The 22350-nt window shown below is 48.1% G+C and overlaps 5 protein-coding genes and 1 long non-coding RNA gene across 8 annotated transcripts; 3 read left to right on the top strand and 3 right to left on the bottom strand.

The window, feature by feature from the left end:
• Window positions 1-1483: 1483 nt before the first annotated feature.
• On the bottom strand, window positions 1484-2792 carry LOC121596030. Of its 2 annotated transcripts, none has more exons than XM_041920599.1 (2): window positions 2018-2792; window positions 1484-1725 (listed from the first exon to the last, which is right to left on the bottom strand). In XM_041920599.1, the coding sequence occupies exons 1-2, from the start codon at window positions 2526-2528 to the stop codon at window positions 1568-1570; spliced, it is 669 nt and encodes a 222-aa protein (XP_041776533.1). In that variant the 5' UTR covers window positions 2529-2792; the 3' UTR covers window positions 1484-1567. The 2 variants fall into 2 exon arrangements, with proteins under 2 accessions (XP_041776533.1, XP_041776531.1); XM_041920597.1 differs by having other exon boundaries at window positions 1484-1731; window positions 2018-2782.
• Window positions 2793-3046: 254 nt separating this feature from the next.
• On the top strand, window positions 3047-5875 carry LOC121596028 (TBC1 domain family member 17). The gene is made up of 3 exons (XM_041920595.1): window positions 3047-3490; window positions 3667-4620; window positions 4682-5875. The coding sequence occupies exons 1-3, from the start codon at window positions 3467-3469 to the stop codon at window positions 5720-5722; spliced, it is 2019 nt and encodes a 672-aa protein (XP_041776529.1). The 5' UTR covers window positions 3047-3466; the 3' UTR covers window positions 5723-5875.
• Window positions 5800-7032, bottom strand: LOC121596029 (KRR1 small subunit processome component homolog). The gene has a single exon (XM_041920596.1). It carries the CDS (start codon window positions 6918-6920, stop codon window positions 5874-5876), a length of 1047 nt encoding a protein of 348 aa, XP_041776530.1. The 5' UTR covers window positions 6921-7032; the 3' UTR covers window positions 5800-5873.
• Window positions 7033-7105: 73 nt separating this feature from the next.
• On the top strand, window positions 7106-7800 carry LOC121596031 (NEDD8). The gene is made up of 3 exons (XM_041920600.1): window positions 7106-7238; window positions 7364-7494; window positions 7585-7800. Exons 1-3 carry the CDS (start codon window positions 7221-7223, stop codon window positions 7673-7675), a joined length of 240 nt encoding a protein of 79 aa, XP_041776534.1. The 5' UTR covers window positions 7106-7220; the 3' UTR covers window positions 7676-7800.
• A 102-nt stretch (window positions 7801-7902) lies between these two features.
• Window positions 7903-10948, top strand: LOC121596026 (transport and Golgi organization protein 6). The gene is made up of 3 exons (XM_041920594.1): window positions 7903-8177; window positions 8238-10555; window positions 10629-10948. Exons 1-3 carry the CDS (start codon window positions 8120-8122, stop codon window positions 10917-10919), a joined length of 2667 nt encoding a protein of 888 aa, XP_041776528.1. The 5' UTR covers window positions 7903-8119; the 3' UTR covers window positions 10920-10948.
• A 3632-nt stretch (window positions 10949-14580) lies between these two features.
• LOC121596032 lies at window positions 14581-21344 on the bottom strand. 2 transcript variants are annotated; one of them, XR_006005236.1, is made up of 4 exons: window positions 21098-21344; window positions 15474-15580; window positions 14785-15057; window positions 14581-14701 (listed from the first exon to the last, which is right to left on the bottom strand). It is a non-coding gene; the product is annotated as an uncharacterized LOC121596032 (long non-coding RNA). The 2 variants fall into 2 exon arrangements; XR_006005235.1 differs by lacking the exon at window positions 14581-14701 and having other exon boundaries at window positions 14711-15057.
• Between the last annotated feature and the right edge of the window lie 1006 nt (window positions 21345-22350).

A 22350-nucleotide genomic window follows, 5' to 3' on the forward strand; every position in this document is an offset into this window, starting at 1 on the left:
AGTGATGGCTAGACATTGAAGAAGGTCCTTTCTGTGCTTTAGATATTTGTTTTAGGCGACGATGTCGATCAGATCAACAAACTCCTCATACGGACGGCTGCAAGCAACAACAACAGAAACAAAAAACGCGAAATACAATTTAACACTTCAAACCGTCGCCTTTAACCACTCCAAATATTCCATACTGATTCATCACTTCTCCACCAACCTCACCGCCTGCGTGGTTTTTTTTCCTCTCTCTCCAGATTCTTCGCCGCCCAACGCCCCAATTGCCAATCCGCGCCCGTGTGCAATTGACCCGCTTCAATTCGGGGGGAAGGAATCGAAAATTGACGCCAAAAGGGTGTGCGAAGTCGCACGGACAAGGGACCGAAACCGGAAAGAATGTTTGACGAAAAGGAGAACGGGGGATCCGGGGACCGCGGCTCGACTGTCTACTATGGCAAACACACACACACACACACACACATACACGCTCTGGTTAAACTGGAACTCGCGCGCGCACTCCATCCCGTGGACAGGCCGGGCGGGTAGAGATTAAACGAAAACGTGGAATGTGGGGCTTGTAAAAACGCACCGAAGCCGTGTATCGCTGGACGGATGCGAGGGAGATATACGAGTACGCAATGTTCGTGTGTATGTGCGTCTGTCTCTCGGCTGCCTTCACTTGTTCGCCGCAGTGCCACATGTGCCTTGAAGGCGTCGCGTTACGTAGCAACGAACTGAGATTAAGCCGGGCCAATCCTTCTCGCGCCGGTCCCGCTCATTCGCACATCGCACGAAGAACGAGGGACAAGGGAGGGCAGAAGAGGGACAGAGAGTGTACGGGCGCGCGCGGGCGCCAACTCGAGCAACGCAGGAGTCAAATTTAATTTTCAATCAACCATCACATACACACCACCAAGCGCTTGCCCGCGGCCAGAAACAATCAATTTACATCCACAAGTCCCCAGCGACGGTCGCGGCGGGTGACGATCAACAACAACAACAACAACAGCGGCGGGTGGAAGCAGCCGGGAGAGACTGCCGATTGGCCGGGCCATTTCGCTCGTGTAAACTCACCCATCTATCAGCAATCCATCTTGCCAGCGTTGCTGTGTGTGCTCGGGGTCGAAAAAGTGAAACCATTTTCGGCGGGCGGGCATTATCAGCGGGCAATCGCGGGACGCGCGTAACGCAGCCGTCAATTCGAAGGTGTCGAAAACGGACCAGCCCAAATATGAGGCGCGCTTAATCTCCATATAAATAAGGAAGGACAGCACAGAGGGGACGGCGCGATACAAGCGAACGCGTCGGCTTAACCGGTGGCAAGTGATCTGATTTTAATGATCCTCCAGATCCGGATCACTACCACCACCATCACCGCCACCGCCGCCGTTCGCGTTTCCCCGCGCCGTCCCACGGGCGTACATCAGCGTGCGAGATCTCTTTTGCGGCGTTCGGTTCGGTTACGTAACGTCTCTTCGACGAATTTGCAGGACAATGGGTTGTAAGAGGGGGTACTACACCTCGACACCCGAACAAAAAACGGGCGCTTTAATCGGTCTTAATTTATTCATAAATCTAATTAATGAACACTTTCATTTTTCTGCCGTCGATGCTCGAGCCGATGCCGGGCCGACACTTCCATGAACGCGAGAAACTCCTCGTCCAGCTCGTCTCGCTCTTCCTCCTCTCCGGTGGTTCGTTGACGCCGCGGCCGTTGATGTCGCTCGCCGCATCCTTCTGTTGCTGCAAAGAGAATGGGGAAAAAGGATTGGTTGCATATGCAGACGGAACCCATTCGTCTTGAGAGACATAAAATTTATTTTATTTCTACCCTTCCCCTCTCTTCTGTTCGCCCATCACGCGTTCAACAGACACGCAAAACACGCAAGTGTGCGGGTGGCCAATGGAAAGGTGCTACAATGACTCGCGCATTACGCAATCCAATTCCAAGCCCCAATTCATCCCATTACGCTTCCGTTTACATTCCCCCGAATAGACTCCTTTCACCAGCTGCTCCCCAAAGGCTTACCGTCCGTACTTTCATCCTCGGTGTCACCGAACGGATCGTCCTCATCTTGATAATCCTGCTCGGAATCGCTACTGTCGGCTGCCTCCCTGGCAGAGCTGCCGCCGGCGGCAGTGGAGCGTGCGGCCAGCACGGAACGCTTCAGGCGATCGTTTTCCGCTCTCAGCTGCTGGGCACATTGCTTCCAGTAGTTGGTTTGATGCTTGGTGTGCCATTTTACCACCCGATGGTACGCTCGGATCCACATGTTCTGGGCATGCTTAAGACGTATATCGGAGCACGGATTCGTCGCAGGCAGGCGTCGCATCATACCAGCGGCTGGATGTCTTGAGTCGTAGTGATGCTGTGCTGTACTGTGATGGTGCACCGTTCCTTCCTTCGCTTGCCAGAAGCGCTTAATGGTACGGGCATTTTTCTTGCGCTTGCACTTTCGCTTGTTGCGGGAACGAATCGTTTTATCTCGCGACTTCCCGACGGGTACATTTTTGTACTCTACATCCAGCACACGCTTCATGTTGGTTACTCAAGTTGCGTTACTTGCGCAGGTAGGAAGGTTTGTCGATAATGTAATTTAACATCATTAGTTCATACAGTTCAACGTTGCTTATTTTAAACAAAAGAAAGTACTTTCACTAAACACACATTTGCTTATTCAAAGCTTCGTCTGATTGTGAGATTGTAAAACACTTATTTGTGTGTTTCGTTTCTGCATCTGCAGCAAAATATAAACATTAAATAATAGATTGTTTACATCGCTGACAGCCTGACGGTGCCTAGTGGTTGGAATTTCAATATGGCGCTAGCTGAGCGATGGCATGAAATATTTCACTGGTTTGATTGGTTTGGTTTTCAATTGAATAATGTAACGCACTGATTGATGTTATTGATGATAAACTTTTTCGATTACAGATCATCAAATCAGTCTCATTGTGATGAAATAAATCGAAAAAGCACATTATCACTTTCTCCATCATATCAATGTTAACTGTCACAATCGCATGTCATTGTCCTCTGCATGAGCCAACCTCTTCCGATGCTATTCGGGGTGATGTTGTGACAACTGGAAGAGAACAAAAAAAAACAAGAAAAACATTTCTATTGTTTTCTTATTGTTGCGTATGAGAACGAGTCAGCGTTTTGCATTCATTTCATCAGACAACGGCGTACGTCCTCAAAATAAATGTTAAAACGAACGAAATAAACAGAACCGTGTGCGACATTGTGCATCGAGCTCGTGCTGCGATTGTGGTGACTACAATTTCTAATGCAGTTTCAAATCAGTCCACGTAATCCTCCGACTGGGGAGTTAATGCGTAGTGAGTGTGACTAAAAGATATCTCTTGGGAAGGAAAAGAGAACAAAAACGAGCCACCAAAGGTGTCGTCATCAGGTCTGGCAGACAACGAACCACAGTCTCCCCCCACTCCTGCGTTTTCAAAGGACAACGACGACATGGACAACGAGAGTGGCATAGAGGTAAGCGTAACCGTTCGTGTGCGAGAGGGAAGGGGGAGGGGTCTATCCATTCGGGGGTCATCGTATGGGTGTCCTTGGAAAGTGACGGCAATTTTCACTTTTTGGTGCTAATGATTCCAAAATGTTGGTTCTTTCTTGGTGCAACCTACGGTGCGACACTACTCATCGGTGAGCAGGAAAAATTCATCCAAAACGGTGTGTTGCTGAAGAAAGCCAACGCTACCTACATCTCGGTGCTGAATGCGGAAGGCATCCTAACGTTTGGCCAGTGCATCAAGACGAATCTGCACGTGTTCGAGTGGAAGCCGGAAACGTGCGATATCACCGATTCCGAAAGTCTCGAAAGTGGCTGGTCGCTGGTCGATCCAATCTCTCGCCAGCCGTCTCCACAGCAACCAGCGCAACCTGCTTCGATAGCATGCCCGACGTCGACCGTCTCTGGAACGGGCAGTTCGCCGAGCAGTCGAGCCACCAGTGAGGAGCCCGCGACCGGTGCGCCGACAAAAGCCAAACTGTCCATTCGCGTGTTTCTGCGCGATCTGAAGGGTCTCGAAACGCACAAGGACGAGCTGCGGTTCTACAACCACGACCACACCGTGCACAGTGTGTATCTGTTCCGGCAAACGTCGACCAGTGTGCTACTGCAGCTGCTGGAACGGTTTCGCTGCGTGCGCAAGAGCACACATCGCAAGAACTTTTACCGATGCATTGACGACCCGGACCAGGACAAGCTGCAGAAGTCGTTCTCCGAGCTCAACATTGCCGACATACGGGCTCGGCCACGGCCACGGCCGTACATGGATATGCTGTCGAAGCTTGCCAACGTGCAGCAAATCCTTCCCATACATCGACCGGCCTCTCAGAGCACGCTGCCGGGTGAGCTGCGGCTCAGTAACTTGAACGCCCGTGTCCAGGATGCAGCTGCGGATCGCCACTCAACGGACGAAAGTCACGGTGGTGTTCCCGTTACCGATAATGGCGAAACGAATGGAACGGAAACTAGAAAGCTTGCTCCACGGCCACCAGTACACCGAGGACTTCCCTTGGATGCCGGCACGTGGGAGGACGTCAAGTGCCCTAATGGATCCATTTCGGATCCGGAGCGTGTGAAAGAGATCATTTTCCGAGGGGTACGCATGGCGTTAACTATCCAAGAACAGTTCCATTAATCAAACATTTCCTCCCATTCAGGGTATCAAGCAAGATATACGAGCGGAAGTGTGGAAGTATCTGCTCGGGTTGGACGTCTGGGAGCACACCACCCAGCAGCGGGACGAGCGAAGGGCACACAAAACGCAGGAATACTTTCAAATGAAGTTCCAGTGGCTTACGATGACGCCAACGCAGGAGCACAACTTTACCGGCTACCGGGAGCGCAAGTGCCAGATCGAGAAGGACGTGAAGCGCACCGATCGGACGTACGAGTTCTTCGCCGGTGACGATAACCCCAACCTAGCCAAGCTGCAGGACATCCTGATGACGTACGTCATGTACAACTTCGACCTGGGGTACGTGCAGGGAATGAGCGATCTGCTCGCCCCGATCCTCAGCCTGGTGCAGAACGAGGCGGAAAGCTTCTGGTGCTTCGTGGGCTTCATGCACAAAGTCTTTGCCAACTTCGATATCGATCAGAAGGGCATGAAGCTGCAGCTCGAACATTTGCGCGTGCTGCTGTCGTTCGTGAACGAGCGGCTGTTCAACTATATGCGCGAAAACCAGTCGGAAAACATGTACTTCTGCTTCCGCTGGCTGCTGGTGTGGTTTAAGCGCGAATTTTCCAACTCGGACATAATGCACCTGTGGGAGGTGCTGTGGACCGGGCTGCCCTGTCCCAACTTCCATCTGTTCGTGTGCGTTGCCATCCTGGACCAGGAGATGGACGTGTTTATCGATGGGCAGTTTAGCTTCACCGAGATACTGAAGCACGTGAACGAACTGTCCGGCAACTTGAATCTGGCGGCCGTGCTCGAGCAAGCCGAAAGCATCTATCTGCAGGTGAAGCAAACGCTGGACGCCGCGTCCAAAGAGTCGCACCACGAGCTGCGCAAAATCATTGGCGAACAGTTGTCCTCGAGCGAGGGAGGCACGACGGGCAACACCGATGAGGACGAGGAGGACGAGGAGGACAGCTGCATGTCGATCGTGAACGAGCGTTCGCCGGAGGAGAAGGAAATACTGCAACGAAAACTGGACGAGGCCTGTGACCTATCTTTAAGCTACATGTTTTTCTAAAGGGTTTTTTGGAATGCGGGAGAGACAGTGTAACGATGTGACACCACACACACAGATAAGCACCACACATTTGTAGCCATTTGGGAGAGAGAATGTACAGTAAATTTGTTTATTGACGTTTTGTTACTTTCTTAAATGCAATCGCGCTTCTTTACGACTTTGCCGCCCGTTTGTTGGCCTTTGCAATCTTGCCTTTCAGTGATTTCACATCCAGCTGCGTGTCGGCCGAGTTGGCCTTGGTCGCCCTTCGGTTCGTTTCCTCCGGAGCGACAAAGTCCCGCTCGCGACGTTCCTTCTGCACGGTAGCGTCACGCTTCTCCTTGTCCACCTGTTCCTGCCGCTTTTTGGAGCGCTTCTGCTCGTCGGTGAGGAAGTACTCGCCCGATGCGAGCTGTTTGTCGATCTTGCTATCCTGCAGCGGTGGCGGGAACGGTGTGTATTCCTTCTTCTTTTTAACCACCTTCGGTTTGTTGCGTTTGGTGGTGTTCTTCGACTGGAAGCGGGGCAGAAAACGTTCCCAGTTTTCCTCGCGCAGATTTTCGTCCTTCATCAGCTCGCGCTTGATCATGAGGGCTTTGATGTTGTAAATCGGGTGGATGTTTTTCATCGTCTCTTCCACCACCTTCCGCACGCACTGGAGGCCCTTGTACGGTCCAATCGCCGAGACGGTGGCACCCTGCACCAGCACGTAGCAGTTCGTAAGCAGCTCCAACGACTTTAGCGTACACCCGTTCGGACCAATCAGTCGGCTGCGGCGTTTGACAAACTTTTCCTTGTTCGCGACCAGGTTCTTCACCTTGATGATGTCGCAGCCAATCTCATCGTCCAGCACCTTGACCGCCTGTTCGAAGGGCACCGACCGGGAGAGCAGTTTGATGAGATCGCGCGCCTTCAGGATGATGTAGGGGTCCCACGTTTTGCGCGTGGTTCGCACGGTCATGTTGCCCAAGATGAGGTCCAGGTCCGCTTTGATGTGGTGTGTACCGAGTGCCTTCACGACCAGGGGCCAACATTCTTTGATGTACTTTTCGCGATACTTTGGAAACAGGCAGGAGAACGAGCTCTCCTCCAGCAGCCCGTTGGGGTTGTCTTCTGGCTTGAATTCGGGAATTTTCATCAACCACGCATTTTCCACCGGCCCATCGAAATGCTCAATACCTGCGGTCTGATCGCCGGCATCGGATTCCGAGTCGCTCATGGTAATTTATCACTTTTATTCACAAAATAGTACGGAAAGTGTGAGCAGCACAACAAAACGTGCGTGTTATTTTTTTTTTTAATGATATTGTGACACTTTGAGTTTGACAGTTCGCCCTTGGTTCGTTCGTTTTTTCGCCGCACCGTTTTCGTAAAGTTTCGAGCAGCACGAACGCGCTCGAGCACTTTTGACAGATGCAGAAATAGAAAAAAAAGAAAAGCATACGGAGCGGAATTGTTTGCTGGTTTGTTTGTGGCTTTCCTTGAAATAAGTGCAAAATCTCTGCAAATCTTCGTCATCATGCTGATCAAAGTGAAGGTAATGCGGTTTGTTAGATGCCCGGGGGAACGTTAAACATGCTCAAACCATTGATTTTCCTCATTCTGGCGCCTTGTTCGCGACCTTGCATCACCCGGAAACTGTTGGGGCCGCCGTTCGCGCAGACCCTGACCGGCAAAGAAATTGAAATCGACATTGAACCCACGGACAAAGTGGACCGGATCAAGGAGCGAGTAGAAGAGAAGGAAGGCATCCCCCCGCAGCAGCAGCGGTTGATCTTTTCCGGCAAACAGATGTAAGTTTTCACCGAATGCCCGCAGCCCAAACGAACGCTGCGTACCATTTGTACGATGATCTCATCCGGGGTGTTTGTATTCTTTTGTAGGAACGATGACAAAACCGCCCAAGACTACAAAGTCCAAGGAGGGTCCGTGTTGCATCTGGTCCTTGCTTTGCGTGGAGGGTTACTGCTGTGAACTGGCGAAGATGGACTAGATTGGCGTTCCGCGGACAGTTGCGCGGGTCCGAGTACTGTGGTGTGTCTCTATCGTCTCATTGTTTTGCTTAATGCTATTGATTTGGAAATGTGTCACTGAATAAAACCACGACATAATCAATCAAAGAGCGGGAATTTTCATTGTTGGGCGGCGGATAAACATGTAGTTTTGATGATTTTGCAAAACATCATTCGAGACAAAACCCTCGAAATAGCCTCACTGCGTCTCACTCTAAGCGTATGCTTGTCTCGCTCTCAAGCGAAGGATTTGACAGATGGCAGAAGGCATGAATCCAAACAAACATGTTGATTATTATTGTTTCAGAATCTCTGGCCGCTGGTGGAAAGTTGTTCCTCCGCTTGTTAGAATAACGAGTACGATTGGAGTTTACTGCCTAAGGCACGTGGAGTAATTGTTATTGGAATGGAGATTAAAGCGCTTCGCGACGTGATAACAACCACGGCAAATTTGAAGCCCAAGGGTAAGCATCCGGTAACCACGCTATGGCCATGTGGTTGATCATTCTTTCCTTTCCTCGTAGATATCACGCTTACTAAACTTGAAGAATGTTTACAATCAATACAATCCTGCCCATTTCCTACGGAAGAGCCAAGCACCGATATACTGTGGAAAGTTGCTGTGCAGTACTGCGCCGTACTGACGGAATTTGCAGTCCAAGGGCTGGTGGAGAAGCAAAACCCAACGGCCGAAAGCGACGAAGTGATAAACTTACACGATCAGGCACAATACCTTACCACGATCGATCTTGTGCGCCAATTCACGCTCCATCTGTACCTTCCCCGTGAACTGCGTGGCGTATCCAAATGTGAAGCCCAGCTGATGGTGAAGCTAGAAGAGCAGGAACGTGTGCGAAGGCTCACCTACTGCACGGCCCAATTTCGACGGGTGTTTGAAACGAAACTGTTAGCTCTTCATCCACGACTAGCAGACACTGTGATCGATTTCTTAGCAGCCAGCTACAGTCTCGCAAAAACCACTTTAATGCAAAACAATAGCCTCCCGGCCTTTCCCAGGGAACACATGTTTAGAAGTTTGCTGGTGATCAAAGGCTCCCCAGGATTGCCCCTGGAACTGGCAAAAGCACTACACAACGATTTGCTACACCTCACGGGTGAACCGGGTGGCTTTCCTGTTCTCTGTAGGATCCTACTTTCCGGCGATCAAACAAGCGAAAGTGCCCCATCATGGCGTAAAGGTGAAGTAATTGCAAAGATTGTATCCAGTAAAGGGCACACGAAAAAGTTCTACCGGCAGGTACTATCTGACTGCTTCGAATTCTACCATTGGGCCGTGCAGCAAGACACCCAAGAGGCGATAACGTATGCGACCATCTGCATCGAATGTCTCAAGCGATTTATGCAACTGCCAGCTCCATATCGTGAACTGTATGCACGCATCGACGAGTACTTCTTCCGAAGTTTTCGAGAGCTTGCCTATCCCCAGGAATTGGTGGCTGGATGCGTGGTGCAGGAGCGATTAGGATTGTTGAGCAATTTGGTCGAATGCAACATGGCTTTTACGGGATCTACAGTTAGTTCCTTGCCATCGTCTTTGCTAGTGCCTTATCTGCCGATCTGCCTAAAGCTGCTGACGATGCTTCCACCCGCCTGCGAAGAGCACACGTATCTGCATAATTTAATCGTATTCTGTTTGAGCAATCGCACGAAACAAGAACTGACAACGATTTTGAATTCGCTGTTGCTCAATCGCACAGAAGGAGACGTTGGAAAGTATCAGCTGCATCCAAGAGTGATATACAAATGCTCTGAAAACGACACCAACTACAGTTTGCAGATTGGACCCGCTACCAGGGATCAAGAATCCGAGACAGAAAATCTTCTTCCAGTATTGGTTGACGTGCTGAAGGCCTCCAATCGAAATCTGTTGCTGTATGATGTCTTCCTTACACTGCTTAACGAACTATTGACAGGCACGTGGACAGGCAGCTCGCATGAACCCGAAACTCTGTTGGATGGCGTGGAACGTGACACTCTGCTCTGCAATCGCTTCCACCAAAAGTACACGCTCATTCAATCGCTGATGGATCTCATTAGCCACAAACACTTCCACAGCCAATTGTACGACAATCCGAAGGAGGTTTTGACCATACTAACCGCATCGCTAACGAAAGCCATCGATACTACGGAGTGTAGTGCCCGAAATTCCGACATCTTGGAGGTTGTTCTATCGATTTTCCAGGAATTTTTGCAACGCATCCGCAATCGTTACGATGTGGCCGACATTTTGAAGCTTCTTCTGCGGTATCGCAATTCGGCGAGCTGTAGCGATGCACTAAAGGTACAAATCGATCTACTTTGCCACGGACCATCGACATCCGAACACGATGATCTCTCAGAATCGCCCTGCCTGAATGCGCTAAGTCTCTGTTCGGACCAGCAACCGTACTGCAAGGTGTATGGAACGACCCTATTGCTGAAGCTATTGAAAGAACGCGATCCCGAAACGATCGCCCAGCGACATAAAATCTTAATACTTGCACTGGTCAACTTACGCGACGAGGAAAGCTACGCGTTCCTGAACTCCGTGCGATTGCTTGTGGCACTTTGCGACGTACTGGAGGCGGAAGTCGTCGACGAGCTAGTGAAGGAGTATCTTAATGAGAGTAATGAAATTGATTATCGTCTTAAGATAGGCGAAGCGACGGTTAAGACAGTCGAAACGTTGGGTCCGTTTGCGGTCCGTTATCGCGATACGTTGCTGAATTGCTTCCTAACCGGCACGCGCAACGCTGTGGATGAGTTCCGCACATCGAGCCTGTCGAACGTTGGAAGTGTATGTCGGATTCTTTCCTACCAGGTGCATCACTTTTTCTATGAGGTATGAGCATTGTGTTGTCTTGTGTTTGTGTAGCCGTTAATACAGTGTTCAATTCCTATCTCTTATCGCGCAGCTCTTTACCGGTATTAAATCAATAGTGGAAACGGATAACTATCTCCCGGCGAAAAGGGCAGCAATTTTGGTGCTGTCACAGCTGCTCGAAGGAATCGAAGGGCTGATGGACTTTCAGGAATATCTACTGTTAATCTACCGTTTTTTGAAACATGTCATCGCAACGGACAAAGATGACGTTACCAAGCTGCAGGCGGCCGTTGCGCTGGATCATTTGAAGGCAAAGACGAAAGACTTTCTGCAGATCAATCCGGACGAGCTGGAGAGGCGTATGTTTGGGAGAGTGATCTAATTTCTTGAATATATGGTACGAGCGCACGGTATGAAGAATCGTTTTTTATATACCTTTGTGTCCGAAGAGCATTATCCTACGTCATCCTTCCCCTATAGTTAACATGCGCTGTTTGACCTTCTATTTTTCAATCCCCTTTCCGCGGCTTTTGAAGCGAAGAACAGGAAGGGGGTTTCCCAGTTCAAGTCTGACCCTTCTTTTCCTTTTCTGGTGGCTGGTGGCAAAACCGGAATGGTATTAAAGCAATCCTTCAAGATATCTAGCCCTTTCTAGAATAGAGATAGCGGTCCTTTTTTACGCGCAGAGTTTGTTTGTGCATTCTTGTTGACAGACCAGGAATCCTTTTGATCTGTGTGCAGTCCGAAGTTGCTGGTCAATCGGTCAATATGGCCAGTGATGGTCAATAGGGTGAGTAGAAATCGTATGCAATGTCTTAAGTAAGGTGAAACAGGACGCAAACAATCAGTTCGATCAATGAAACAGTACCTTCGTTCTATGGGAAAACAGCAGGAGTAGTCTTCACATTTTGTCAGCCACCCTTCGCCTTCTACTAATGAAGTGGAAAATCGAATCATGTGTGAACCTACAGACGATAGCACACTAAACTGCACGCACTGTAAAACGAGTCAATTTGGGGAGGTGGTGCAAGTCTCTGTAAAAAAAGTAATAAAAAAAAGTTTAGGCAGAATGCGCTTTCTACGAGAACTAGCATCTGTTAGCAAAATTATTATATGAGAACAATACATCCTCCTTTAATTAACGATAATGTAGAATTATAATATACTGAAGTAACTCTTTTTTCTTGCCTGTCCCCAGTTGCGTCGCGTGACTCTGGGGTTAAATCATTGCAGATGATCCGTTTCCCGCGAGAGAGAGAGAGAGAGAGAGATAGTGAGTGAGTGAATGCCTTGCCCTAGGGAACACTTAGGCGTAATTTATAACGGGCAGTGTGCGTTATTTTTCACAATTACTGTGACTTGTTACTCATGGAACATTCCGCCCGTAACCGGAGACAAATTAACCAAACTTGCACACATACATTAGATTGGACTGAACAGTACCGGCCAGGAGAAGAGCATTGCTTTGGACAGACGATGCTCTGAAATACCGGCTAAAGTGGTTCAACATTAACTGAAATAGACATGGTCAAGCAGGTTGTTTCGCGGTTTAAAGAACGGTTCTCACAGAACACTCCGCATTCATTTACATCCTTGCCAAACCCGTTGCCATTTTTCACACAGATGCTGTCCACCATCACCACCACCACCACTAGACGTTTTGAGCAGAAAGGGAAAATCGTACGGGAAAGTGTCCCGTACTACACACGACGGACATCCCGGACTCCCAGTACAATGCCGACAAAAAGAAACATACAAGAGCGTGTTCTATGCAAAGGTGTGGAAAAGCACGTCCTTTCGTCCCCGGCCGGAAGGTTGTGCTGTGCATATGTGGGTGTTTTTTTTTTGTTTGTGTTTCTCGCTTTTTTGGCAACATGTTGTTGTGGTCGTGCTCTTGGCTTTGCTTTTGTTTTGGGGAAGAGTTTTTTTTTTATTCGGCCCGTTGTTCCGCTGCTCATCTGACCACTGACCACAAAAAACCACAACATGGAAGCAACAACCATGCGATGCGAGCTATCTGCCTGCTAGTGCAAAACCGTCCATCTCCCCCATCGGTCGGTGGGAAAGATTCGCTCCAGAAGGTCCGGCAAATGGCCGGCAGCAGAAAAAAGGACACGCGCGAAAGTGAGAAAAAATTACCCTCCCAAGGGCGGTTTATCCTTCCGTCGTAGTGGCGTAGAAGCGCGAGGAACCAGTGTTCACAGCACAGGAAACAAGATACCTCTTCGTTTTTTCGCCACACACAGAGGAACGGAGCACAAAACCCAACCAACACGAAGAGTTTGATGGCGTCGACACACACACGTTTGCGGATTTTTCGATCCTTCTTCTTCATTCTCTCTCTGGTCAGCCGTGTGGTGGTGGCAGGGTAAAGCATCGGATTTATGGTTTTATTTGATTTTAAATAGAAGCAAATGAAGATAAATGCGACTCCGCAGACCACACTGACCGCAAGCAAGCAGGTTCGCTAGTGGACCGGCGGAAAAAAGCAGGACGACTTCGAGTGAAAACGGAGTTCGAGTTGCTACTATTAGAGACAGTGGAAAATGGGGATGAATATTGGGTGTAAAATAAGCATATCATCATCATGTAGTAGCAATTTAATTGTTAATGTGCATGAAAAGCATATCCACTTTGTCTCAGTCTCGGGAAAAGAATTTTAAATATTTAAACCCAAAAACCGTTAACGAAACGTGGCTCAGATTGTGGCGCACAAGATAAGCTCATTCATTATTCTCGCCTCGTTTCCGATTCTCCAACTCGATGGTAAAATCCGATAAGAAATAGTAAAAATGTACGCCAAACGACCTGTCTTTTGGTCGCGACTTTACGCAACACAAACACTCAGTTTCTTATCACACCAACAAACTACACCAGGCGTACACTTCGCGCCACTCCGGAAGAGGATACGCAGCAGCAGCATCAGCAGCAGCGATGGAGCAAAGAAAGCAGCAATCTAGTTGCCCGTCGCGAACACAAAAATGGCGTGCCGGTGGTGGTGGTGGCGGTGGTGTGCACCACTTTTGAGGCAAAGTTTTGTAAGTTTCCTTGCGAACTTTTTACCCCCCTTACATCCTCTTTCTGCAGTTTTCTTGCCTTTCTTTTGTGCACGAAGCCTCGCCGAGGCTCATTTGCGCTACACCTTCTGCTCTTATCCATTTTAATAGGCAACACTCGTTAGCGTCTCGTTGGCATCGTTCCTGCAAATGAGACCCCTAGCCCCCCCTCAGATTCCCCCCTCCCTTCCATCCCTCTCCGCCCATCACAAAAACACTGGGCCAACGCTTGAGTTACGATAAAAGTCGTAAAAACTGTAAGTTTAATGAGAAAATTATATATATTTTTCTCGTAAAAGGTTGGAAAAGTTTCCCGTGCCAAGTTGAGGCTGATGACGCAGAGCAAAAGCGAGAAAGTGTGAGAGAGAAAGGGAGAGAAAGAGCACTTGGAGGCCACCCGAGGCCGCCCAGCCATGTTGGTGCTGGTTTCGTGAATTTTGTATAGTCTCATTTCCATTAACCTCGGGCAAAAGTTTACCATGAATCTCGCTGCTGACGCGGAGGACGCAAGAATAAGCAGAGACGCCAAGTAGAAGCTTCCGTTGGCGTTGTGTTCCTTGAGATGGAAAAAGTTATCACAAGCAGTTTGGAATTCTATTTAAACAAAAAAAAGGCAGTATAAAGCAGACAGACCACACCGTACCATATGTACAAAATCATAATTCCAATAGTCTTTACAATAAAAAAGCCGGCTTCCGGGTACCCATACCCGTAAGAAAATGGGAGAAAATGGGAAGAACAACATTTGGTAGGCTAAAAACGATGTGCGGAGATAATTGAATTGGAAAAAGCGAACATCGCAAACATCGTGGTAGAAGCGTAAAAATGTTAAAGCACAAAAGGGCCACACAAAATCATTCGGCTGAGGAAGTCATTTTAACCCTTCAAGTAGTGTGTGTGTGAAGGGAAATATTAAAAGACTGTTAAAATCTCAACCATCTATTATGTAAATATAAATTTGCAAACGACACGTAAGAGTGTATTCAATTGTATTATTTACTTTTGGGAGATTTTTAACAACTCGGCAAGTGTGCATTTGTACACCCAAGGGTTAAGCGGTTGCGAGGCGCGCTGGATGGACGGAAAAACGGAAGAAATGACTGCATGGCTGGCGTCGTAATGGTGTGCATGCGAAGGAAAATTTTATAATTATATAAAAATATGAATAAGAGAAGCATTCCTAGCGCTTACATCTGCTGAGGGGAGAAAAGTCTGTAAAAGTGGAATTCGTTTTTTCTGTAAAACCCAAACCCCCTCCGGAAGAAAGGTAAGTACACACTACTGCAGCACAGCTTCAACCTTCGCTTCGATTGTAGTCCGGGTGTAGGTGTTGTTCTGTGAGTGGAGTTGGGGAGTGGTTCATGCTGATGCTGGGTTCAAAATTCTTCAGCACAGAGCTAGAAAATGGAATGACGAGCAAGGGAAGCATTTTTCTATCCACCAATGAGGAAATAACAGGAGATGCTGAAAAAGAGAGTAAGGTGGAATAGGGTTGGTGGATACTTGAATGGGGTGGTAAGAAATTTGAGTACGATTACTCACTCGGCAAAGCAAAGCAAAGCAAAGGAGGGATACAACGAGGTGAAGAACTATGACTTTTTAATGAGCAGATCCTTTTCCCCGGTTTGATCCCATTGCGTCAGATTACACACACACACAGACACACACTGCTTACCTTTTCACAAAAACTTTCTTCACAGGGAAGACATATTTTATATCATTTAAGGTCTTTGGAGTGTAAAACGATAAGGAATGGGTGGTATTCTAAGGGGAAGTTTATGTATGCTAAAGGTGAACTGTAAGATTTGGTTGTGCGAATGCTTATATATGCTCCGTATCTGCTTGGTGTTACAAAAGATGACTGATGCATCATGACTTACATTAAGCAGGCTTAACGAAATGGTGTTAGTGGGTGGGGAGCTGGACCCCACTCGCTCTTTCCAATGGTTTTCTCTTCCTAGAAAAAGCATCTACGCCATCCATTTAGCTGAGGACGAAAAAGGATGAGGAAGTAATTTGTTATCCTACAAGAAGTGAAATATCATTTCTTAGCTCGTCGTTCATGCTAAGTAATCTCCTTTGAACCGCAGCCCGTTTTCCGGCACCCACCAGTGCGCCACCTTCCTTTCTGATCGTCCCCCTCCTTGGTCTGTTGCTGTGTTAGCACAAGCTCCAGCATCATCTTCAGCAGCATCATCATCATCACCATGCCAAGGAGCATTAGCATTCTGAAACCGTTTCTCAAGCTCCCTTCCCCCCTCTTTTCCTCGTCATCATTGTGCGGATCCATTTTTACACAACCCACTACACAAAAAAAAACAACATATTTAAACCCGCTCTGCTCGTATGTGCCGTTTCGTGTTAGCTTTCTTAAGATGTTACAGAAGCTAAAAATCGATAAACAATCTTCCCAGTGTTAAGTATTTTCTTACGCAGCGGCAGGCGGAAGCAGCTGCGGAACAGCGAGTCCAGTCTGGCCCCGGCCTGGCCTGGGCTCCCGGGATCTTGCCGAGAATCGTTAATTTATGACTTAAGATTAAGATGAATGATTTTGCGGCGATAAATGGCGCTCAGACAAATGAGCAGATGAAACGTGTTTTGCCTTGTTTGGCCGGTTTTTTGGATGGATTTTAGGTGATTTGGCGAGAAAAGACGGAGAGCGAGAGAGAGAGTGGAAGAAAGGGGGGGGGGATGTTTACTTGACGGAATATTTTAAAATATTAATATTAAAACTCTGTTTGAGTGTAAAAGGGGTAAGGAGAGTATGCGAATCGCTTGTCTGCTTTTATGTGTAAGATTATGCGAAGAGGTTTGCTTCTTGAATATTAATTACCACGGAAGTGCTTTGATTTTGTGAACATTCTTAAGTAACATTTTAGAATATAAAACAATGCTTAAAACGATACCTAAAATAGTTTGAAACATAAATAAAATAACCCATATCATATTACATAGAAATGAATCAAGAAGGTTGTACATAAAGAAGAGAAAGGAAATCCAAGCAGTTGATTGGTACATCGCAACACTTTTCCATTCGTTGGACGGTAAAAAAACTAATCGTGAAAAAAATGCTTTCGCGCCTAATGGAAAGCTACACACTCACACACACACACGTGTGCGGAAAGGTACGCAAGCGAGATGGAGCGCATTGCGCGTAAGTAAGCGAAAGAAGGCGCGAAAGAGCTACACGCAAACGGTAGCAGCAAAGCGGATGTAGTAGTACTGCAGGAAAACAAAAAGAAAACTACAGAAAAACGATAAAAATTTCTCTATAAAACTCCCGTCCCGTAGCGCGTGCTTTTCCCCGTCGCCGGGAACAGGGACGACAAAGCGAAAAGGTGACGCCATCGTCTTCGTAACAGCGCCACTGACGAAGCGCCACACTATTTAAATTGCGCTATCACCGTGTTCTGACGAGGGTCGACCGGTACCGGGTACCGGTTGGTTGCTGGCGGGAGGTAGAGGGTTGATAATCGTGCCCGGATATCTACTTTTTTCCAACCCCTCCCGTCGGCCCATTTCCCGATTATTTCTCATTTGCCATTTCGCTCCCACGCCCTCTTTTCTCACGTTGAGCCGTCGTGCTCACCCCACTCAACTCGCAGCACCATCTCACCCACCCGCGGTGTTACTTGTTCCACTTGGAATCGCGCATACTTTCTTCTCATTTGCTGGCAGGACTCTTCTCGGCCATGTTGGCTGCCGACCACCCCCTGCAGGGGGATTGGCTCAAGCTTCAGGCGCGCGCGTTCTCCTGTGTGTGGTCGTGTTTGCCATACTGCGTGTGTGTTTCTTTTTTTTGCGTGTTTCCTTTTCCGCTCGCTATTATCTTTGCTCTCGGTGCACCACCACCTTCCCACCCCAACCCCACGTTCTAGCAACGATCCGGGGAAGAAAAAGTTTCGTTCGAGGAAAATTGCTCTATTTCGCTATGCGCAACGAGAGAAAACTCGTGCGATCGTTAAACGAGCCAGCGATAACGAGGTATCGTACTCTCGCAGACGGGTTTAGAGAATTCTTTCGCTTTTTTTCCTGTCCCTTGTCCCTTTTTTCCTGTGTCTGTGTGTATGTGTGTGTGTGGGGTAGTGAGTAACGCAAAAAAACGCAGAAAAATAACGCTAGCAACATTCATTTCCTCGGGAAAAACTGCTCACCAATATGGCCGCCGTTCGGTTGTGGAAAGAAATTGTTGTTACATGAAAAAAGCAATCATCCTGTCTTCCACGCTGTATGTGTGGGTTTACTGTGAGGTTTCCCAGCGAAGAAGCTGTCTATCCGCAAGCCTTACAGCATAAAGGAGCAGCTCGGTGAGCGAAACTTGTCGTTCTACCACTTCTATCTTGGCATCAAAACCGGGGCCCCCGCCTGGTACGAGCAGATCCCCAGAGCCGGGGAAGATCCCAGTCAATTGTTATCTTATCCTTTCAAAATCATCAACCTCAATTAATTTAAAATGTCTTGCGAAGACGTAGAAACGACGCTGCATATTTAAATGGGAATTCCTCTCCCGCCCTTCGCCCTCCATCGCTGCTTTGCCGTCGTCTTTCTTCTTCTTCTTTTTCTTGTCTCTCTTCTTCTTCTTCTTGCTCGAATGATTTCATTTTAAAAGCGCAAACGCCCGAAAGATATGCTAATTATTACAAAAACGTCACACCGCGCTCGCTCTTTTGCGCGACCACCCACCCACCCCCGCGAGTGGGTGGGATTCTTTGTAAAATAAAACTCCCTCTTCTGCTGAAAGGAAAGCCTATTGCCATGAGGGTGGGGAAGGGAGGGGAGGGGAGGGGTGGGGATGGGTCTTTCGCAAACACCCCCTTCACAGGATAGGTTTCCGAAAACGAGCACAGCACAGCACCGGTGGTGGTGGTGCGACGAACGAGACAAGGAAAGCTGCTGCCAGGCGCATTTTCTTTCTAGCATTTTCTTCACGGAAAAACGGGAAAACTTTGTGCGCGAAAAGCACCAATAGGCACCACAATCCTGCTTCGCACACACACACAAAGAGCCAAGGAATGGTGAAAACATGCCCGCCAGCATCTTGCCACCCATTTGGAAGGCTCATTTACATAATTTGATATTACACAAAATTCCCTCGCGCTCGCTCGCTACTAGCTGGCAAGAAAGCAAATTTCCCTCGCTTATGAGAAAAAGATGCCCATTTCCGCTGCTGGGGAAACTTTTTACCATCATTCTCCTTACCTCCCCTTTCCCTACACATCCTTTCCCTGCCTGGTTGAATGTAAAAGCGGTCTTATCAGCCGCTTGTTGGGAAAACGGGCGGCGAAGAAAAGCTATCTATTACCTGCTTTCTTTTCGGCGGTTTAATTCGTTTAAGGAAATGAGCGATTGGTACAAATATGTGTCAAGGAATTCTAGCGGCACATTTGAAACAACATTTGATCGACTTTTGGGGCTTTGAGGTGGTTGGTTATGAACATTTTTGGCACCTGACTAGGTTGAACAAGCAATCAAAATTATCAACGTGAAAGTAAAAGTTAGTTGGGTTTTAGAAGAAAAGTGATCAAAAAGAATAAACAAATAGGACTTTTTTTAAATAAAATAGCTTAGTATATCATACAATAGTAAAATAAAGCTTGAAAGATTTCAAACAGTAGGTGAAAATTGAAGAGAAAAGGCACATACTCAACGGCATCCTACCTTATACCACATGCAAATGCATTTTATCTTTCGCACAAAAGTTGTGCCCCCCGAACATCAACGCCATTATTATCATCGCCATTTTTGTATTTTTTGTAGCAGCTCCTTTTTTGTAGTTTAATTTGGCCTGCACTTTGCAAACACTCCGCAAGCGAAAAGCGTAGCGTCGTGCGCACAAGCGCGCAAGCACACACACTCAGGCGGGACGGGCACAACTTTTTCCAACGCTATTAATTCCCCCGTCGCCCTGCGCGGCGCTCTTTGGAAAGCGCCTTTTGATTCAATTTTGTGGCGAGCGAACGTACAAAAACTTTGCCTTCGTCCGCCCACTCCACTTGCTCCCCCCCCCCCACAGAAAAACGCTCTTAACCCGCTCTCTAGTGCCGGTTTGAGAAAATCCCCCAGAGGAATGTACGGAATTGAAGTGTCGGGTCGGGGGGGCAAGATAAGGAGAAGGGGAGAAGAAGACGGGGGTTTTGGAGAGGGCAGCAGCCGCTTGGGTGGAAAAGTTCCACCCTACCCACACCTTGCTGCCGAGGCACTAAATCGCTTCTTTTCCGTGTGGAGCGGAGCAGGCACAAAAAAGATCCATAATGCCCGTCCGTCGTGGCGAGAGAGAGAGAGAGAGAGAGAGAGAGAGAAAGAGAGGGAGAGAGGGGAAGGGAATGCTAAGCGGAGGTGTATGCCTGAGTAGTAAGGGTTCTCGGACCCAAAAGCAACTCTAGCAGCATCCCATACTGGGTGTTCCGTTTGCAGAAGAAGTCGGTCGTTTTTTATGGCCCACTGACGGAGGGCTCGAGACGGCGTCTTTGGAGCAAGAGGCTGGTGGTCCACTGGCCGTAAGAGGGAACTATATCCTGCCGTCAGCATCTCTGAGAATTTGTTCGCCCGGAAAATGTAATGAAACCGTCGACTCATGAGCGTCTGCGAGTGGTTGGTACCAAAAAAAAGAAAGAGGGAAAACAGAAAAAAGAGGTTACACCGAAAGGGTTAGCGGAAGCAGGGACGGGCAGGGGGACAATGATGAAAAAAGAAAAAGGGGTTTCCTTCATCGCCTACTCTTCCTCCGGTCGCTAGTCTTTTCTAGCACCAAAAAAGGTCCAACGGTTCCGTTTCCGTCTCTCACGCTCTCTGTCTCGTTCTCTTTGTTGCGGGATGAGCGCTTTCTCGAAACGGGCCAAAAGAATAAGGTTTTCGAGGGTGGAGGTTAGCAACCCAGAACACACGCCCCATCCCACCCCTCTCCCCCCATACCTAAAAGTCGAGCGGTTCTTTTTCCGCAGAGATCTTTTCTTGTCTTGCAATCTTCCGGGCACCAAAAAAGGATCGTGAATGAGGAGGCAGCCTGACGCAACACCTCCCCCATCATCAGTCCCTGGGAACCGCATTCAATCATTCTTTATCCACATGGTGGGTGATGTGTTTGCTTCTCCACAAGGCAAGGATCCGTTCTATTCTTGCGCTGCTCTACACTAAACCCTCACTATCCCACTAAACCCCCACCCAAACGGAGCATACGGGAACAAACAACACATCAGCCATAAGGATTCGTATTATGCTGAGCTCATGCCAGCGTCCCACACTACACGCCACACGCCGAAAGCGAGGGATTCGTCGTCGCAAGCAAACTCCACACACACACACACACACACACACACACACACACACATATACACACACACACACACGTACGAGTGCGCAAAGTTAGTGGCAATAAAACGACGGAAAAAATGACAGAAAAGCAGTCAACTGGGGCCGGGTCCTTTTAGGCACTTGGGGTGGAAAAATCTTTCATCACACACACACACACACTCTAGAAAATACGGCAAATTTCCGACACACTCACCCCATTCACTGTGGATCCTTCTTTACAACCGAGCTCGAGCTGGTTTCGTTCACGTTCCTCCATGTTTTTTTTGGCTGTGTTTAGCTTTCCTTCCGTTAAGTCACTCCTCAAAGCCTTCTACTCTCGACGTCAGCCCGACCTAAGACGTCAAGTTGAAGGATAAAACAGTTGCCAAGGGCAACTTGCGACTATGCAAAGCCGGCGTGCAACCGGGGGCATGAGCGTTCATTTCAGAGTGGTTGAAGGATAGATGTGTGATGGTTTTATTGCCGAGCTGAAAAGAAGATGAACGCGTTTTCTGTGTAGATGACAAAGTGCTGCTCGCGTCACTTTTCCTTGCCTACTCCATTTTAGCGCAGAAAAACGCGTGATTGTGATGTGTTTGATCGCACGTTGCGACTACTAAGGCGCCTCCATTTCGTGCGCTTGACACAAAAAGCTCACGCGCAAATGAAATCTCAACGCAAAAAGAAACTTTTTTTTCCTATTGCAAAGCTTGAACAATTTACTCGCAGAAAACTCAGCGCAAACAAGTCATGCCCCGTGGCTCTGTGCATAAAATACGTACCCCCCTGTTTGCTGGTTTGCAACTTTGCACTGTATTAGCAAGCTATTGTAAAGCGCATATAACGATCGCGCAAACACACACCGCACCGAAAAAGGAAAAGAAAAACTCTCTTCCAACTAGTTTATACCCTTTTTTATGTATCTAGAAGCAAAAAAAAAACTGCTCCTGCGATGGCGATGAGTCTCGCTACCTTTTTTTTGGGTTGCGCTCCTTTTTATATCCGTTCGGGCATAACTTCGTTATCATTGCAAAAGGCCACACCAGCTTAAGCTCATTCTCCGGTTCACCTTTTGCGTTCACCATCTTCTTCACACTGTCTACGCTGGCGGTCTAATTTATGCTTCGGTGCTGCCGACGTCCCACACCAACCCAACCCAACCCCAACACACATTCTTCACCCTGTCTATGTCTCATTTTGACCCCCAGCTTCGTGTGCTGTGTCGGGAAGCAATCAACGAATCAGCGTTGCAGGAAAAGTTTACTTTTTAAACAAAAAAAAAACACACAGAATAAAATAGAAAAGTGAACTCGAACTCAACTCGCCCGAAAATGTGGCACCGAGAGCTTTCCCTTTGACAGGAGGGAGGGAGAGAAGCACACACACACACACACACCCAGACTCACACACACAAAATACAGCTTTTCACGAATCGTAACGGTGAAGGAGGGATTTTTTTGTTGCTGC

The sequence above is a fragment of the Anopheles merus genome, chromosome 3R (assembly GCF_017562075.2).
Source record: "Anopheles merus strain MAF chromosome 3R, AmerM5.1, whole genome shotgun sequence".
Lineage (NCBI taxonomy): Eukaryota > Metazoa > Arthropoda > Insecta > Diptera > Culicidae > Anopheles > Anopheles merus.

Excerpts from the sequence above, each read along its gene's own strand:
- LOC121596030 (XM_041920597.1), bottom strand. The coding sequence starts at position 2,528 with ATGAAGCGTGTGCTGGATGTAGAGTACAAAAATGTACCCGTCGGGAAG. Across the intron at positions 1,732-2,017 it reads CGAGGATGAAAGTACGGACG|CAACAGAAGGATGCGGCGAG; the intron begins GTAAGCCTTTGG and ends TTCTCTTTGCAG.
- LOC121596028 (XM_041920595.1), top strand. The coding sequence starts at position 3,467 with ATGGACAACGAGAGTGGCATAGAG. Across the intron at positions 3,491-3,666 it reads ACAACGAGAGTGGCATAGAG|GAAAAATTCATCCAAAACGG; the intron begins GTAAGCGTAACC and ends ATCGGTGAGCAG. Across the intron at positions 4,621-4,681 it reads AAGAGATCATTTTCCGAGGG|GGTATCAAGCAAGATATACG; the intron begins GTACGCATGGCG and ends CCTCCCATTCAG.
- LOC121596029 (XM_041920596.1), bottom strand. The coding sequence starts at position 6,920 with ATGAGCGACTCGGAATCCGATGCCGGCGATCAGACCGCAGGTATTGAG.
- LOC121596031 (XM_041920600.1), top strand. Across the intron at positions 7,495-7,584 it reads ATCTTTTCCGGCAAACAGAT|GAACGATGACAAAACCGCCC; the intron begins GTAAGTTTTCAC and ends ATTCTTTTGTAG.
- LOC121596026 (XM_041920594.1), top strand. The coding sequence starts at position 8,120 with ATGGAGATTAAAGCGCTTCGCGACGTGATAACAACCACGGCAAATTTG. Across the intron at positions 8,178-8,237 it reads GGCAAATTTGAAGCCCAAGG|ATATCACGCTTACTAAACTT; the intron begins GTAAGCATCCGG and ends CTTTCCTCGTAG. Across the intron at positions 10,556-10,628 it reads TGCATCACTTTTTCTATGAG|CTCTTTACCGGTATTAAATC; the intron begins GTATGAGCATTG and ends CTTATCGCGCAG.